At 35.7% G+C, this 16,912-nt stretch overlaps 2 protein-coding genes across 2 annotated transcripts in view; one reads left to right on the plus strand and one right to left on the minus strand.

Annotated features, from left to right (window-relative positions):
• Positions 1-71: 71 nt before the first annotated feature.
• ddx19a (DEAD-box helicase 19a) lies at positions 72-6,145 on the minus strand. Its single transcript, XM_026237159.1, has 12 exons — positions 5,976-6,145; positions 5,545-5,599; positions 4,993-5,025; positions 4,603-4,738; positions 4,053-4,145; positions 3,744-3,846; positions 3,251-3,365; positions 2,996-3,173; positions 2,043-2,280; positions 1,801-1,963; positions 1,440-1,631; positions 72-1,196 (listed from the first exon to the last, which is right to left on the minus strand). The coding sequence occupies exons 1-12, from the start codon at positions 6,030-6,032 to the stop codon at positions 1,135-1,137; spliced, it is 1,425 nt and encodes a 474-aa protein (XP_026092944.1). The 5' UTR covers positions 6,033-6,145; the 3' UTR covers positions 72-1,134.
• Positions 6,146-8,106: 1,961 nt separating this feature from the next.
• Positions 8,107-16,912, plus strand: part of LOC113065694 (von Willebrand factor A domain-containing protein 5B1-like) — a 34,654-nt gene continuing 25,848 nt past the window's right edge. The window contains exons 1-6 of the mRNA XM_026237160.1: positions 8,107-8,432; positions 12,760-12,948; positions 13,937-14,095; positions 14,818-15,037; positions 15,466-15,614; positions 16,093-16,224. Of these exons, the coding sequence (XP_026092945.1) occupies positions 12,810-12,948; positions 13,937-14,095; positions 14,818-15,037; positions 15,466-15,614; positions 16,093-16,224 (799 nt within the window). The 5' untranslated portion in view covers positions 8,107-8,432; positions 12,760-12,809. The remainder of the gene's footprint in view (positions 8,433-12,759; positions 12,949-13,936; positions 14,096-14,817; positions 15,038-15,465; positions 15,615-16,092; positions 16,225-16,912) is intronic.

Genomic DNA, 16,912 nt, shown 5'->3' on the forward strand with positions numbered 1-16,912 from the left:
TGCTAAATGTATGACACTTGTATTTAATTTTTGCAAAGAAGTAAAAATTATTTGATATCACCACATAGAAATGAGCCAACCTGTAGTTTTATTATTATACGAATATATAGGAAACAACTATAAAACCCTAAATGCAGCAAATATTCAAGAAAAAAAAGGAGACTGAAATGCTGCAGCTAAATGCAATTCCAAATGGGTTTCAGTCAAACAAGGTGCAATAATATTAAGCAGCAAAAATGTAAACTAAAATAATTTTGCATTTCACAAACAACAGTAGAGCAGCCATTCCTAACAATATAGCTACAATTCAACATCACTTTTCAGTAGCTCTTTATACTTAAAAGTGCTGCATTTCCTGCAATAGAAAAGAACATGCAAGGAAATGTTCATATAATTCACAGTTCAACGAAAACTAATATTTGGTTTTTCTGAACAGAACAAAACAAACTTCTTCAAAAAGCTTAAATGCCTTTTGCAGTTCAAGTACAATGGCATTGCTATACTGTATAGCAAAATAATACTCTTGTGCTTTTCACAATACTTCTCATAAAATCATTCTCAAGTACTCTTGAGGAATGTTAGTGTTTTGATTTGGTCTTAAGAGTCTGTATCATTTGTGCGCTTATAATTTGGTATCAATCTGTAGGCAAGTAAACCATATTCATCAGAGATTCTCTCACTGACTTGAATCTTTTCAGATACTGTGATGGAATAAATACTGAAGTCTGTTATGATTCTATTCACACGTAAGACCAAAAAGCATTTGAATGACTTCACAGTGCAACACTAAGCAAGATAAACTTCAGAAGTCAAGAAGATAACAGAAAATGCCAAAGTAAAACTGTCTCCTGTAAACAAGATTAGATGTAGGAATTAGTACTGCAATTCACATCAAAATCAAAACACTCTGTCAAACACAAACGGATTCAAGAAGTCTAGCAACTGCCTTTAGCGTAGAATCAAAACTTTTTGGCATTAAGCTTGAATTAAAGCATATTCTCCTAAATAGGTGTCGGTAATTTTTGTAAACATCTGTCTTTGCAATGCAGATTATTCAAGCATCTTATCTGACCATTTAACAGCAGAACTGATTTTTATGACAATAACATGGATTGCATTTCACTCTTCATCACATCAGTTGCCGATTTTTTCAATTTCATCAAGATCATCTGTGTCCAGTCTCCCAATTTTCTTATCTGTTGGGTAAAACAAATAAGTAATACAGTGCATTTAAATAAATATATATAAAAAAAAATATATATATATATATATATATATAATTATTCACTATTTTTGTAATGTATATACATTATTCAAAAATATTCTATAATAATTTTTAGAATAATTATATATTTAAGAAAAATAAATATCGTTTTCCATATTTTAAATAAATACTGGAACTATTACTTTCAGAGATAAAGTCTAACGGAAACACTTACTGAAATGCTTTTCATATGTCTTGAGAATCTCCATGCTGCGCTGACTGTCCACCATGTTGACAGCAAGTCCTCTCTTACCAAAACGTCCAGTTCTGCCGATCCGGTGGAGGTAGGTTTCATTGTCTGGATTGCCGTCTTTGTCCAGTGGAAGGTCAAAGTTGATCACCACTGATACTTGTTCAACATCAATACCTGTGGATGGACAGCTTGGTTGCAGAATGGTTGCAGAATGTGCACACAGATAAGATTGAAACAAATACTTCAACTTTGGGTTACAATAGCAACTCTATATTCTCTCAAGGCTGTAAAAATACAGGTTTGCTTCTTATTAGATGTATATAAGATGTTATAGTGCACTTACCTCTTGCACAGACATTAGTAGTGATGAGAACTTTCTCCTTTCCATCTCTAAAACGTTCAATAACTGCAGCTCTCTGCTCGACTACCATTTCCCCACTGAGGAGCGCCACCTGGTGGCCCTCTTTAGACAGCTGGCCGGCAAGCCAATTGGCTGTTTTCCGAGTCTGAGAAAAGAGAAACATGAGATGACTAACTGATAGAGATGCCAACATGCAGATATCAAACAGAGGCAAACAGACTCACGTGACAGAAGATCATAGCTTGTGCGATTGTAATGGCTCCGTAGATGTTACAGAGTGCGTTGAACTTGTCCTCCTTGCTGTTGCAGAGCACGTAGTACTGCTTGATAGTGTCCAGGGTCTCCTCTTCACGTTTAAGCTTGATGATGTTGGGATCTGGCACGACCCGCTCGGCAAACTTCCACACGGAGTCCTCAAAGGTGGCAGAGAAAAGTAACATCTGGCAGCCTTTGGGCAGCATTCTGTCAGAGATGGGAAATAGAAACCATTTATACTCGATCAAGATAAACCATGTTGCATTTTCAGTTTAAAGTTACTTTTTTTCTATTTAAAAAGAAATTGTAAAATAATGTCAATGCACAAAAAGCCAGACATCAGTATTATCTGAAAGATAATGTGTTGGGATTTTTGTGAAAATATGCAAAACGATTAATGGAAAATAAGGATATCAATAAATGTAATCTTTGTGTTCATATAAAAAGACAACAACATTTAAACCAATAAAAGCTCTGATTTAATAACTAATTTAGCCTAATTAAATTCCTTGTAATTGAAAAAAGTTGTCGTGTAAAAAAAATTATTAATATTTTCTTTACACCTTGGAAACAGAAGCATACACATAATCACTTTTTTTTAATCTTTTAATAATGACTTTTCATGATTTTATACATAAAAATACTTTTACGAATTTTAGTATTGGAACAACGAAAAAACTGGAATATTTATAAATTTTTTAAAGTAACTTTCACTCACAATTCAGACCTTTTTTTTGTCTTTATGCATATTCATCTCTAAAAAGGTCTTTTCAAGTTGTTGTATGTATGAAATGCATTTTTAATAATACTAAATAATGTATAAGATCCAGATTAAAATAAAATTAAATATTATTATAAATCAAAATCATAAAGGATGATATAATCAGCAGTCTGTCTTTGTGTACTTTGTGTCTGAGTTGACCTCTGAATGCGGATGCTCTGGTCCTGGTGTCCCTGTGTGGCGATCATCACATCAGCCTCGTCCAGAACAAACACTTTGATCTTTTTCGGGTCAATGAACTTCAGCTTAACGCACCAGTCCAGAACCGTCCCAGGTGTGCCGATGACGATCTGCTCCTTGACCTTAACGCCACGATCCACTGACAGATGACACAGCAGCTATCACGCATGTATATCTGCTATACACAGAAACCTGAGGCGTCATTTAACCACTTACTCTTATGTCCACGAACAGCATATGCCAGTTTGACTTCCGAATAGAACTTGCCCATCTGTTCGATGACTTTACCCGTCTGCAGAGCCAGCTCATATGTGGGAGAAATGCACAAACACTGCAACACAGACACAGAGCAGACACCAAAGAATTACCAACATTTATGTTGTTGCAGTTCACACTCAAATGAAAACTCGCCCTTGTGACTCTAATGAGTTCATGCAAGAAGATATTTTTGGCAGATTTTGTTTTGTGTACCATGAAAAAGACACGAAGCTGAGTAAATTTAGAAATATACGATGCTGAGTAAAAGGCAGAATTTTTTTTTCTGCAACAAAATAAATAGTTAATTGCAATTTTTTATCTCACAATTGAGACTTTTTTTCCTTGGAATTGAAGCTAAAGTCTTAAAATTGACCCGTGTCTGCAGTGTCTTACCTTAACTCAGAATGAAAGGAGACATTAGAGCAAATCTTCAGACTCAAATCTCACTCACCTGAGGCCATTTTAAGCTTGGGTCCACATGACTGAGCATGGCCAGCACGAAGGCAGCGGTTTTACCAGTGCCAGACTGAGACTGAGCGATCAGATTCTGAGGTCTGCGAGTGAAGGAAACACATACAGTCAGGGAAACATATGAGTGTATTAAAACTCAATTCACACGTACATGAATTAATAATAATTCCAGTTGCATATGATAAGGGTTTTGAGCCAAAGGGGCTCAAGTGCAACTAACTTTTCTTTCCAAACTCTCAATATGACCTCTGTATTCAATTAAAATAACATTTAAAATATATAGACTTACGGTTCGGCGAGCATCATGGGAAGGGCATTCTCTTGGATTTTAGAAGGTCTGTTAAAGCCCATTTCATAGACGCCTTTGAGCAACTGAGGTTTCCTGAGTTACACACATAAAACAATTAATACAATTGTCATATGCAAGCTATCTGAGAGATGTAAGAGCTTCCAAATATAGTGCATGGTCTTTCTCAGATTCATTTCTCCAAAATATTGAACAGACAGTTAGAAGTAATTGTTCTGAATTTTAGCGTTCAAAAGTTTGGGGTTGATAGAAAATACAAATACAAATAAATCTTGCAAATTATTATTTCAATTTAAATTGTGTTTTCTGTTTGAATATATTTGAAAAATGCAATTTATTCCTGTGATGCAAACTGTATTTTCAGCATCATTCCTTCAGAAATCATTCTAATATGCTGATTTGCTGCTCATTAAAAACATTTATTATTATTAGCCATGTTAAAAACAGTTGTGCTGCTTAATATTTTGGTGAAAAATTGACCTCAGAGCTCAGACCTCTGTAAATTCACAGCGTTTTCCTCGGATGTACTCACAGTCTCAGCTCCTCGAAGGTCTTGACTGAATACAGTGGTGAGTTTGGGTCCCTCTGAAGAACCTCCACTTGGTTGGTGTTGTTGACCACATTGCTTCTTATCAGCTTGTTTAGGAGAGACTGTGTGGCTCTGTCCTCTAAGCAGTAGATTGGGAAAGACACAGGCTACTATGATGCTCTTTTACACTTAATCCCTAAAGCTTAGGTGTCATCTGAATAAGTGCAACCACACTTTTTAGACTAAATAAGTACTTAGTTACAGCAGCTTTAATTCAAAATCACTCACAAAAATTTACTACACAAAACACTAAAGATTTGCATTAAGCAAATAAATTGGCTCAGTTTTAAATCTATGCTGACTGTAAATTCGGACTCTAGTTTAAAAATGAACCTTTTTCTTCTTCATCGGATTTGTCACCGTCACCTACGGTACAGGAGAGAGAGAAAAATAGATGATGCATAAGAAAATGCTAAGACATATTTTCATGCAATTATGGTTAAGTTTTGTAAAAACAAATAATAGTAAAAAAAAAAAAATAGTACACACAAACAGTCATCATTTACTCATTATCATGTCATTCCAAATGTGTATGACTTTGTTTCTTAAATGAACAAAAAAAAAAGGACTGGTTGTTTCTTCCATCTAGAACCATATAAATGCAGGGTTGTTATGACATGATTTTGGTCTGTTCCTCACAAAAATTTTTATAATGACACTTTATAATACTACTTATGCATCATTTTCGAAGATTGAAAGCTCCAGTTCCCATTTTACTGTAACTGTACGGACCAAAAAAAAAAAAAAAAAAAAAAAAAAAAAAAAAACTACACTTTTCTAAGTTTCTTATTTTGTGTTCGACAGAAGTCACACAGATTCGGAACTACATAACATTAAATTATGGGTGAGCCATTGCTTTAATGCAATATGATAATGTAACGTTACCATCATTCTGGTGTATATTTGCATCTCCCGCTTCCTTAATCCTCAATTTCCCAACCTGTTTTCAAAGAGAATTTACAGTTTTAATAGATTTAAATGCAATGCATAGAGTCAATATCCAGTAACGAACATTCACAAATAAAGTGTGTGTCAATAGTAACGTCTTAAACTGAAAAAAGTCAATGTTTAAATGAAGCAGATATGTTTGCTAAAACTGATCTTAATTTAAAATCTAGTACAGGACGTGTCTTAAAACTTAGTTAAAAAAATTTTGATGTCCAAAAACTTGTTTCAACGTTTCAAACACTTTGACATTCAAAAATGCTGTCTATGTAGTCAGCTCACTAGGGTTGATTTGAGACGCAGGCAGCCAGCGGCTGACTCAACAAGTGCGCTAATCCGTTACAACACAATTAAACCACATTTTCACTCACAGACTTGACTGTAGACTCTTGTTCGTCCACAGATAGAGCCCACGAGTCGGTTGACATGGCTTCAGTCGTAGATTTGTGAACTATTAAGCTGTCTTCTTGATAAGTTTTCAGACGGGCTGGCCTCTTCACTCGAATTAGCTTCGCGAGAACGCGCAAACTGACAGCGAGCGCGCGTCAGGAACGCTGTCCGGCCGGAAGTTAGCACAGGACACTCAGTTCCAGTTTTCAATTTAATGTAAGTATTTGGGTTTTAGTTAATTAAACTAAATTATATGTTTTTTTTTGTGTGTGTGTGTGTGTGTGTGTGAATTCAGTGCAACAAATTGAAATTCCAGTATCATCATATTTTATGTAATTGTTTAAAAAAATAAAACCAGAACTAACTGCACATGTTGTAAATTATATAAATTTATAAAATTAATTAATTGCAATAATTGTTGGCAAATGTTTAGACATTGTTTACATTTATAGTTTTACCAAAAAATGGTTGCATTGTGATGGTTCCATATCTCATTTAGTGTGACAACATGCTCCATATGTGTAAACAACAGTATCTTTTCTCAGTGCAATAATGGGAAAACTGTTGAAAATTAGATTTTTTTTTAAATACAGTACACATGAGAAATATTCATTGTAGTAAAAAAAGAAACAAAATTACAGCTTGCCCAATCTCCCCTGAATTTTATCACTTTTACTTTAAAAATCTATTTAAATGAAATAAATAAAATGAAAAAAATAAAAATAAAATTAAGGATCCTAAAGAAGACCTAGAGAAAAATAATATAAAATCACTTTAACACAACACATAGTAGTAATATGGTATTTCGGAAGAGGTAGTACATGCAGGAAAGAGGAAAGAAATAAACATAATGACCCTATGTGTTTTGGCTACACATTTCTTGATACCTCCATACTTGAATACCTTCATTGCATCATATAGGAAACCACAGTTGATGTAACCATGGTAATGACGTCTCATGTTTGTTTTTGTCTGTGGTTACTATGCTCTTAATAGAAATAGCAATGTTAAGCTATGGTTTCTGTATAAGAATATATAACGCTAACAGAATTTTTCATTAAAATAGTTTTGACCTAATTAAAAACCAGTATGATGCTTTAACCCTGTGTTAAGGAGACATGTGCTGTTGGTACATTTCTTAATTTAGAAGATGATTTATTCAAAGCAATTGATTAATGCAACAAAGAGATGTATCCTGTTTGGACCATGTTTGTTCTCATAACCCTAAGAAAGTCATAATGCTACAACTTGACACCTGTGTTGAATGATAGATTTAAAAAGTGCTTATGGTCATTTTTTCTGTCATGCAATCTTGGATTTATCTCAAAAGTCTATTTTGCATCACAGCCTAGATGGTTTTATAAATTTTCTTTGCTCTATTTCTCATTTCAGTTTTTCAACATAATTGTGAATTGAATGAAAAGAATCTTAAAGACTTTGTAGCTGATATTTATGACTTCCAGTCATTGCTTTTGGAAGTTTAATTTGATATATATTCTCCTTTATTGCAGATGAAATAATCAGCAACTGCTGCAGCCCTCAGTAAATCCCAGCAGATGAGATAAGAGACATTCACCGAGAGCGAGCGAGCAAGAGGGAAAGAGAGACAGTAAATAGCACATGTTAATTTAATTGAGAAACAGAAGCTGAGGTTTAAGCCAAGGCAGCACATCACTAAACACACACACACACACACACACACTTTCTCCAGCCAACCTGTTGTCTTTTAAAAAGCCCTGGAGGCTCCATATTGATTGTCATGGTTACATCCTCTGCAAAACCAGATTAATCACACACGCCACGGCCATTAAATGCATTCAGAAAATATAAATAAAAGCATTCCTGTCCTATTGAAATCAAGATAGTGAGCTTAGCAGTCACTGGAGGGAAACATGAATGATCGGAAGACAAGCATGGTGGATAAAGGTTAAAGAAAAGGACTTGAGACCAAAATTCTCAATCTGAATCCTTTGCATGATCTATAATCTCTCACCCTCTCTTTGTTCCCCCCATGCATGGTGTTGCATTTGGCCAGTGGCACCCCTGGCTGTCAAATAGGATACATGAATGGGCTCTCGTCACTGATTACGGAGAGACAGAGAGGTGGGGGAGCGGGTAGGTGGGTGGTACAGATGCTGAGGGGAGAACTGAGCATTGGCAGGGGGCTGGTGGGGTTCGTGTTCATCTGTTGCACCAGACAAGCTCTCGTTTCATAACCACATGTTGCTGCGCTGATTGACTGCATTAACGTTCCTCCAGCTGCTTCTATATCTGTCGTTCTCTCTCTCACTGCTCTACCTCCCTCCCATTCTTGGTTGTGCTCAGTTGTTGTGTCCATCTCCAAGAGGCAGAGAGCTTTCCAGAGTTGCAGCCTGATGATATTTTGGATCTCACTAAATCAGACGCCTAGAGAGAATTGCGAGCGCTGCAGATGTGAGGTAAGAGTTCTGCTTTGAGAAAAGTGCATGAGGAAATAAAGTCAAAGGATTGAGAGGAAATATTTTGTTTTAGATTCAAGGTGAATTTGGGAAGTGTTTCCAAATCACCAAAGAGGGATTTCCATAAGTGATGCATCTGTAGTCAGTTTGGTGGAGATGCGGGATCAACAGGTGGTTGTTTCTGTGCCTTGTCTCCCACAGTGTGTGTGGTGGCAGCCGTGGAGTGTGTGGTGTGGGTGATTTGACTGTGTCTTTGGGAGTGACTTCACACTCTGTTGCTTCAGGGAGAGGATGGATGGATGGATGGATGGATGGGAGGCTGGGGTTGATTATTGTGTTCATCTCATTTGTGGTCCCCTAGGATAGAATATGAAATATGAAAATGAAAGAAGAATATGAAAGAAGACCACAATTACATTTTTATTCCTTGCTGAGGACAAACAAAATCATATTGTTGTTAAGAATGAAATAGATTTTGACCTTTACTGGCACCTTCAGCTCTGCCGGTGTCATTTAAAATATTAAAACGATAATTTGTGCGGTTTTGACATCATTGTTTACCTACAATACTTCATTATATGTACTTAATGTTTATTTAGCAGGCATATTAGAATGATTTCTGAAGGATACACAAGACTGGAGTAATGGCTGATGAAAATTCAGCTTTGCATCACAGGAATAAATTACATTCTTATAGAAAACACTTCTTTTAAATTAAAAGAACATTTCACAATTTTGATCAAATAAATACAATTTTGGTGAACATATTAGTTTATTATTTTTGAAATTTTTTCCCCATTGGTTGCCTACATGACTTCAGTATATGTTATATGTGTTTATTTAACGGCAAATCAGCATACTAGAATGATTTCTGAAGGATCATGTGACTCTGAAGACTGGAGTAATGGCTGCTGAAAATTCAGCTTTGCATCACAGGAATAAATTGCATTTTAAAACGTATTACAATGAAAAACAGTTATTCTAAATTAAAATGATATGTCACATTTTTTATCAAATACTCGTAGCCTAGGTGAGCATAAGAAACTTTCAATAAGGTTTTAATATAATTGGTTAACTGCATGAGTTCAGCATGTGTTGTGTCATGTTTAAAGATGATACTGACACCTCTGCTTTGTGCTGAAAAGTCTGCTCCTCTCAGGACACATGATGGCAGTGTTTGACCGGTTTGCTGTGTGTGATGGGAGGGAAATCTATTGCACTCATCTGTCCACTCTCATCCCATCACGCGGCACCGTGCCAAACCCTAATCTATTAAAGAGGGGGTGGTGTTCCTCTGTGTCTGAGAGAGTAATGGCCATGTGGACACCTTGATGAAAGTGTCTGTTTCTGTCCTGTGATAAAGAGGATCTGTTTAATCTCAAACATATATGTCCTCTGAGAACAGTTACTCATAAATCTCGGCCAGATTGGCTGAGAATCAAGTCCAATTTCCAAAACACTGTCCCACTGTGGAAGTCCAACATGTCGTCTGATGAAAATCAGAGGATTGATATCTGCCGTGAGCTGCATGATAATGCAGTTTGCATGTTCTTTTCTTCTTTTTTTTTTTATAATCTTGGATATTACTCAGAGACTTAATGTTCTCGGAGTTCTCGGTTGTGTTTGTCTGTTTAATAGCAAATAGATGGGAAACATATTACAGGTGTTCCTTCATTAGACAAAATAAACAGTGACATATGAATAGCATCAATAATCAACTGATATGGGCATTTCAATGCCTGATGCCATTTTTTAAGTGGCTGACAGCTGATATAATGTTATTACATTATAATTAATTCAAATGAGATGGCAAAATAATATAAAGTACATTAATGTTAAACAAAGCTTGTAAGAACACAAATTGTTTCTTGAGCATCAAATCCGCATATTAATGATTTCTGAAGAGTGGCTGCTGAAAAATCAGCTTTGCATCACAGGAATACTTTTTTGTAAAATTAAATCAGAGCAGCCTTATTGAGTATAAGAAAGGTATTACATAATTATAAATCTTTTATTCTTATAGTGTTTAATATTACTATATCATAAGCTAATATTTTCTATTACTCTACAGTATAACTCAGGTAATTCGGCTGTGGAAAGACTTTAGGAAAATAATAAAATCTCAGTTTTTTGTAAACCTAAGCAGTGTGAGGCATTTTTTAGATCTTTTACAAAACTCTTTTGTGGTTTTTCAGACAAAACCGAGAAACAGGTTTAACAGAAGTCTTTTATGGTCATTGCTGTTTAGGAGAAACAGTTGCAATACTTTATATATACGTCATAAAATTGTATTGTTCGGAAGGTCCCTTTTCAAACCTCAGGAAACTTAATGGGGTTTTCAAGTTATGATTTACTGCATTTGTCAACATCTTAGATATGCCTTCTTATGTCTTAGTAGAAATAAAAAGATACAAACAAGACAATTGTTAACATGAGTACAGAGTTATGAAACAAATGTGGATAAAAACTCATACTGAGCTAAAGAGATCTGGCATTTTGGCAAACCTGAGCAAAGTTTAAGAAATTCAGAGAGATCAATTCTGAAATGCTAGCACGTCCTGATTTTGCTGAGTTAGATGTGTTCCTAGGTCAACATATTTTGTTGACCCTGGAACAACATTTTACTCCAAAAATGTGTTCTTGACCATATCCCTACACCTAAACCTAACCTTAACCATGAGTAATCCCTAAAATCAGAGGAAATGATAGATGAATGACACTGGTGTACAAGCACCAAACAGTGATTTTAAGCATAAACTTAACAAAATCTATAAACTGGTTCTTCAAATCTGATTGGTTAATCACAATGTTGTTCCAGGAACATGTCTCACTTGGTAAAATCAGGTTTTGTGAAATGCTAGACTCAGAGCACTGGTGTCTTTTTCTAAGGAGAGAAATCTGTGACGCATTAGATTTTCATTTCAATTCCATTACTGTCCAAGATAATCAATTGAAAAGTTAAAGAGATTTCATTTGTGCTCTGCAAAATCAGTTAATTTGAGTATTACATCATGATAATAGCTTTTTCTGGAAGAATCATTAATGGAACTGAGAGACACAGATGCTGATCTGTATCATAAAACTGTTCTGGTTTTGTATTCCTGTGGTCTGAAGTTCTGTGCGCTGAGCTCAGATAAAAACTGACTGGTCATGACATCAGCACTGCATCTGTTAGCGCCCATGGCTTGTTTGATGTGCCAGAGGTTTCTGTTCCCTTTGATGTTGCTGGAGCAGACCTGGGGGGGAGGGGGGAGGGGTGTTGGACCAATCCGAGGTCTTCATTTGGACACCAGAGTGACATCAGGATAATGCTGTTGTCTCCTCTTAATTAATGCGACAGGCATAAGGGCAGTGATGAGTTATGATGTACGATGTCTGTGAATATAAATGAGTTGTTAATATGTGAGTGGAGCTACATCGGGCACAGAAACACCGGAAACTTAAGCCGCACTTCAAATTTGTGAATGTCACTGCATTAGAAATGAAATGACAAACCAGGTGGCATTTATTTGAAGGACACACTTTTTGTGCACAAACACACACAGTTTGTATATGGTTGTACATGATAAAACAATAGAGATACTGTTCGAAATGAGATTTTGACCATTTTTTATTGGTCAAACCTTAGCTGAACATGTCCAAAGTTTATGTGATAAATTACACGTGTGGTTACGTCTGTCTTAATTTATTTATTATTATTACTTTTTTTTATAAACATCCTTAAAATAAGATCAATTTAACTTGAGAAACAAAATATCATAAGATACTGCATGTGACTTGTTTTCAGAGAATATATTGTTTTTTTCATTAGAGATTTTTTTTAAACTAACACCACAAAATTCGGTTAGATTCATGCTTAAACAAGAAAAGCAGTATAAAATGATAACAATAATAGGTCTTTTATGCATGTTTTTATGCCATTGTAATCTGGACATTGTTCACAATGTATATGAATGTCAATAAATAAACAAACATGGTTAAGAAGTAAACTGTATGAGTTTATTATGTTTATTTATTTATTTGTTTACATTCGCAATATATGTCTTGTTTTATTGCTTAAAATGAGAGAACACAATGAATAATAATAATAATAATAATAATAACAACAACAACAATAATAATAATAATAATAATAATAATAATAATAATAATAATAATAATTCCTTTAGATATTTTATCTGGACATTTATAAACTGTTCACAAAAATAAATGAGTGTCCAAAACTATAAATAAATGTAGATAGGCCCCTAAGAGGTATTTATTTGTTTATTTATTTATTGGCATTCTGCAGAGGTATACTATAATACATGGTATCAATGTTATCTAGGGTTTTTAGGGAAACATCCCCTCTCACTTGGACTGGACAGAACCACCATCATGCCGGGCCTGATCAACAAAAGCAAATGGAGTGCTCTGCCTCTCAGCATCTCAGACATCACTTCCTGTGTCAGGGGTTACACCCTGGCAATGACAGCCTCCTTGACCTATGAAAACATCGAAGATCACCCTATTGAGGGTGAGTATGCTGTCTAATAGGCGCATTACTTCAGATTTTTCTGAAATGATGTTAAGTCGTTAATGGCTCTTTCTATTCTATCTTCTGTCACATAATAAAAAGATGTAGGTCTAAAATTAAGATTTATGTCATTTACATCCATTTGGGTTACACAGTTTTCCAATTGTTAAACATTATGTGATGCATATTTGTCAGTCATACACAATAACCAGATTTATGCTATATATTTATCATTATTAAAATGTCTTTTACATTTTTACTAGTTGATTATTACTTTTTCTACAGCTAGCCATACAGCTTTTAACAATTGTTTTCACAAGGAACAGATTAATAGATGCAAATAGTTAATAAACTAAGCCACGGCTGTCAAATACGCATTACATGAAGTTTATGAGTTTATGTTAAAACTTTAATCCAAGTGCATAAAAATGTTGCAGTTCAGATACAGAAATCTTAAATTTAGACCAAAATATTTTTGGGGGGTATAGTATTGATTGAATCTAAACTTCAGCATTAGCCCTTGCCACTATGTCATTGAATCCACCAATTAAATATAATCTTAAAAGATGCTACATCATTAGGCCCAGTACATATCTTTTTTTGTAGATTTGTCATAAAATATTGATTTTGTCCAAAAGCACTTTCCTCTTCAGCTTTTGACAAAAACCACAATTGTGGTTCTTATCCTCAAAAGCAATTTGGGATGCAATGCATCAAACCCTTTGTAATCACAGCAATACTTCAAAATAATGCGAATGAAAGAGAAACACTTTCTTTTGCCAAATTTGTGTGAAGTCTAGAAATGTCACCGGAAGATTGCTGCTCAATGGTCTCCGGTGTCGTATCGACTCCTCCAAATTGGATTCTGCATTGGTCAATGCTGAAAGCACTAAAACGAAGGATTTAATTTCTGTCAAGTGCGAAATTAGCTTTGTGGAAAGATCACCTATCGCTATTATGTTTGCCTGTAATCCTGTGATTCATGCAGGAATCTTTCTATACCCTCTGGATGAAGGCAGCGTGGTGGTTGGGTTCGAAGCAATGATTGGCAGTCAAATAATAACCGTGCAGGTCAAAGATAAAACGAAAATCGATGACTGTTGCTTTGATTGCTGCAATGCCAATGGAACCCCACAGAGCGGAGGTGGTAAGCTTTTATGCTCATTTATAACGCTCATCAAAGATCTTACTTAACTAATCCCTGAATCAGAGCTTAAGCGTAAGGCCTGTCATGGTGTCTGTTGAATCCAATTAAAAATAGTTTAACCATAAATGTAAATTTGCTGAAAAATTACTTACCCTCACCATCCAAGAGTTTGTTTCTTCATCAGAACAGATTTGGAGAAATGTAGCATTACATCATTTGCTCTCCAATGGATGTTCTGCAGTGAATGGGTGCCGTCAGAATGAGAGTCCAAACAGCTGATAAAAACATCTCAATAATCCACATGACTCCAGTCCATCAATAAGTGTTGTGAAGTGAAAAGCTGCATGTTTGTAAGAAACAAATTCATTTAAATCATTGCCTCTGCTAAATTAAAAAGCCGTCTACCCATCTGAATCAGAACAGAAACATACATAAATCAAGCAAACTTTAGAAGCAAAAGCTTCACTTTTAACTTCACAAGATGTTAATGAATGGACTGGACATGTGTGTATTACTTGTGGATTATTGTGATGTTTTTATCAGCTGTTTGGACTCTCATTCCGACGGCACCCATTCATTGCATTGGTGAGTAAGTTATGTAATAAAAATGTACATTTTTGGGTGAACTATTCCTTTAACACCTCTTATTAAGTTTTTTTGTTGTTGTTGTTGTTGTTGAAGTTGACTTTCAGAGGCTTTACTGATGAATTCTCTTGCTGCAGGACATATTGTTTTGGATGAGGATCAGGAGAGGACAGTGCTGGTGGTCAGTCTGGGGGTCATTCCCCCTCTGGAGACCATTAATATACTGGTCAGCACCTCCTCTGAGCTCCGCACACTCCCTAACGGGGGAATTCGGGTGACCTCACCACCCGTCTGCTCTCCAAGAGTCCAGCGTTCTGTCAAAGAGGAGCAGGCATTTTCACCCAGCACTGCTAGGAGGTGTGTGTGATTCATTAGTGTTATTATAGTATTTAGACGGAAACACTGTATTTCTAATCTTCTAACATTCTGGTGTCTGTTCTAAAACTCTCTAAAACATACAGGACAACCAGTGTAACCTGCTCCTTTCATTAATCAAAAAACATACTGATTGGTTGTTCATATAACATGCAAGATTAAAAATTTCGGACATTGTTCTGATATTTGCATATGAACTACGTCTTCCTTCTTGCATTTATTTGCATACAGAATTTGACTGCCATCTGTTTAACCTGGTAGCTTTCAGCTTACAAGATATTGTCCCATATGTGTTCATCAAGCAAAATGTACAACATGGGAATTGGAAATTAAACAACATCAGACCCCACCGACTTCATATCATATCAGTAAAAATGAAGTTTGACTCTCTACCTCCTGATTTGTCTCAGGAGGGATCAGCATCATTGTTCAGTGGGAACCCACGAGCAGACGGCCTCAGGTGTGTGTTTGTCTGCTCTTTTGGAGGAAGAGACCATCAACTCCATTGACTATGAGTTTAATTTCAATCTTGAGATCAGAGGACCGTATTTACTGGCAGGTCAGTTCCTCAATCCTCATGCGTGAGAACTTGAAAGAATTTAATATTATAACCCTGATCATGGGCTTTGTTTCTAGAGAACACACAAATAAATATGAACGCATGTAAAAGGTAATTATTTATTTGGATGAAAATGTCTGGCAATTGTATAAATGTAAAATATATCCTGACAAGCTTCTAGCCTAAATTATGTTTGATATGTTAATAGTTTGAGGTGCTGACTTTTCATACTGAAAACAAGTATATGCACTGAAGGTTGCATTGGATAAAAGTGCCTGCCAAGTGCAAAATTTGCAAAATTCTGTATATGCTTGTTATTTTAGCTGGGACTCGTACCCAAATGATGTTTGATGTGTTGATAGCTTGCTGTAATATGTTCATGTCCCTGCTGGAGTTGCAGAAGGATTTAGTCCTTAAATGTGGTCTAACGTCTGTTGCTGCTGCTTATTTTAGATGCTTTAGAAGTTTCTCTGTGCAGGTTTGGAAAGCCCCTCACATGCCATCCGTGCAGACGCTGACCCCTCGGCTCGCTCTGCCACCAGCATTGTGGTCACACTGGCAGACAACTACACCTATGACTGCCCTGTGGAGATACTGATCTACCCTAGTGGTGTGTAGCACACATAATTACAATAATTATACTGTTTATCATGATCTGAAAATGCTGCACGAAACAACAACGAGCCCGTTCTTTGTAGTGAATCAAAACATGCAGTTTGAGCCATGTACTGAGACTCCTCAACAAATGATTCTTATAAACTGGTTCTTTTTAGTCTTTTTAATCAAAAATGTACAGCACAACCAATGAGGTCCAACTTCCGAACGAACTACTCTCATAAAATGGTTTAGTGAATCAGACATTGTGTAGTCGGATTCCTGAAGGAATGAGTCTTATAAACCTTTTTAAGTGAATCACAAACATACATCCTAGCTAGTGTAGTCCATTTCCTGATCAAATGACTCTTATGACACCATTATTTTTCAGTGAATCGATAACATAAAGCACAACCAGTGTAGTCCGACTCCCGAAGAATGATTATTGTGAGATGGTTCTTTTAGTGAATCAGAAACATACAGCGCAACCAGTGTAGTCCAATTCCTGAGCAAATGACTCTTATGATTGGTTCTTTGTGTTAAATCTAATTTTTTTTTAGAGCAAACAGGGTAATCCCACTCCCAAATGAGTGGCTCTTTTTATTTAGTGAATCATAAACACACAGCATAACCAGTGTAGTCTGGTTTCAGAACAAATGACTCTTATGATCCAGTTCTTTTAGTGAATCATATTGAACACAGTA

The sequence above is a fragment of the Carassius auratus genome, chromosome 48, assembly GCF_003368295.1.
Source record: "Carassius auratus strain Wakin chromosome 48, ASM336829v1, whole genome shotgun sequence".
Classification (NCBI taxonomy): domain Eukaryota; kingdom Metazoa; phylum Chordata; class Actinopteri; order Cypriniformes; family Cyprinidae; genus Carassius; species Carassius auratus.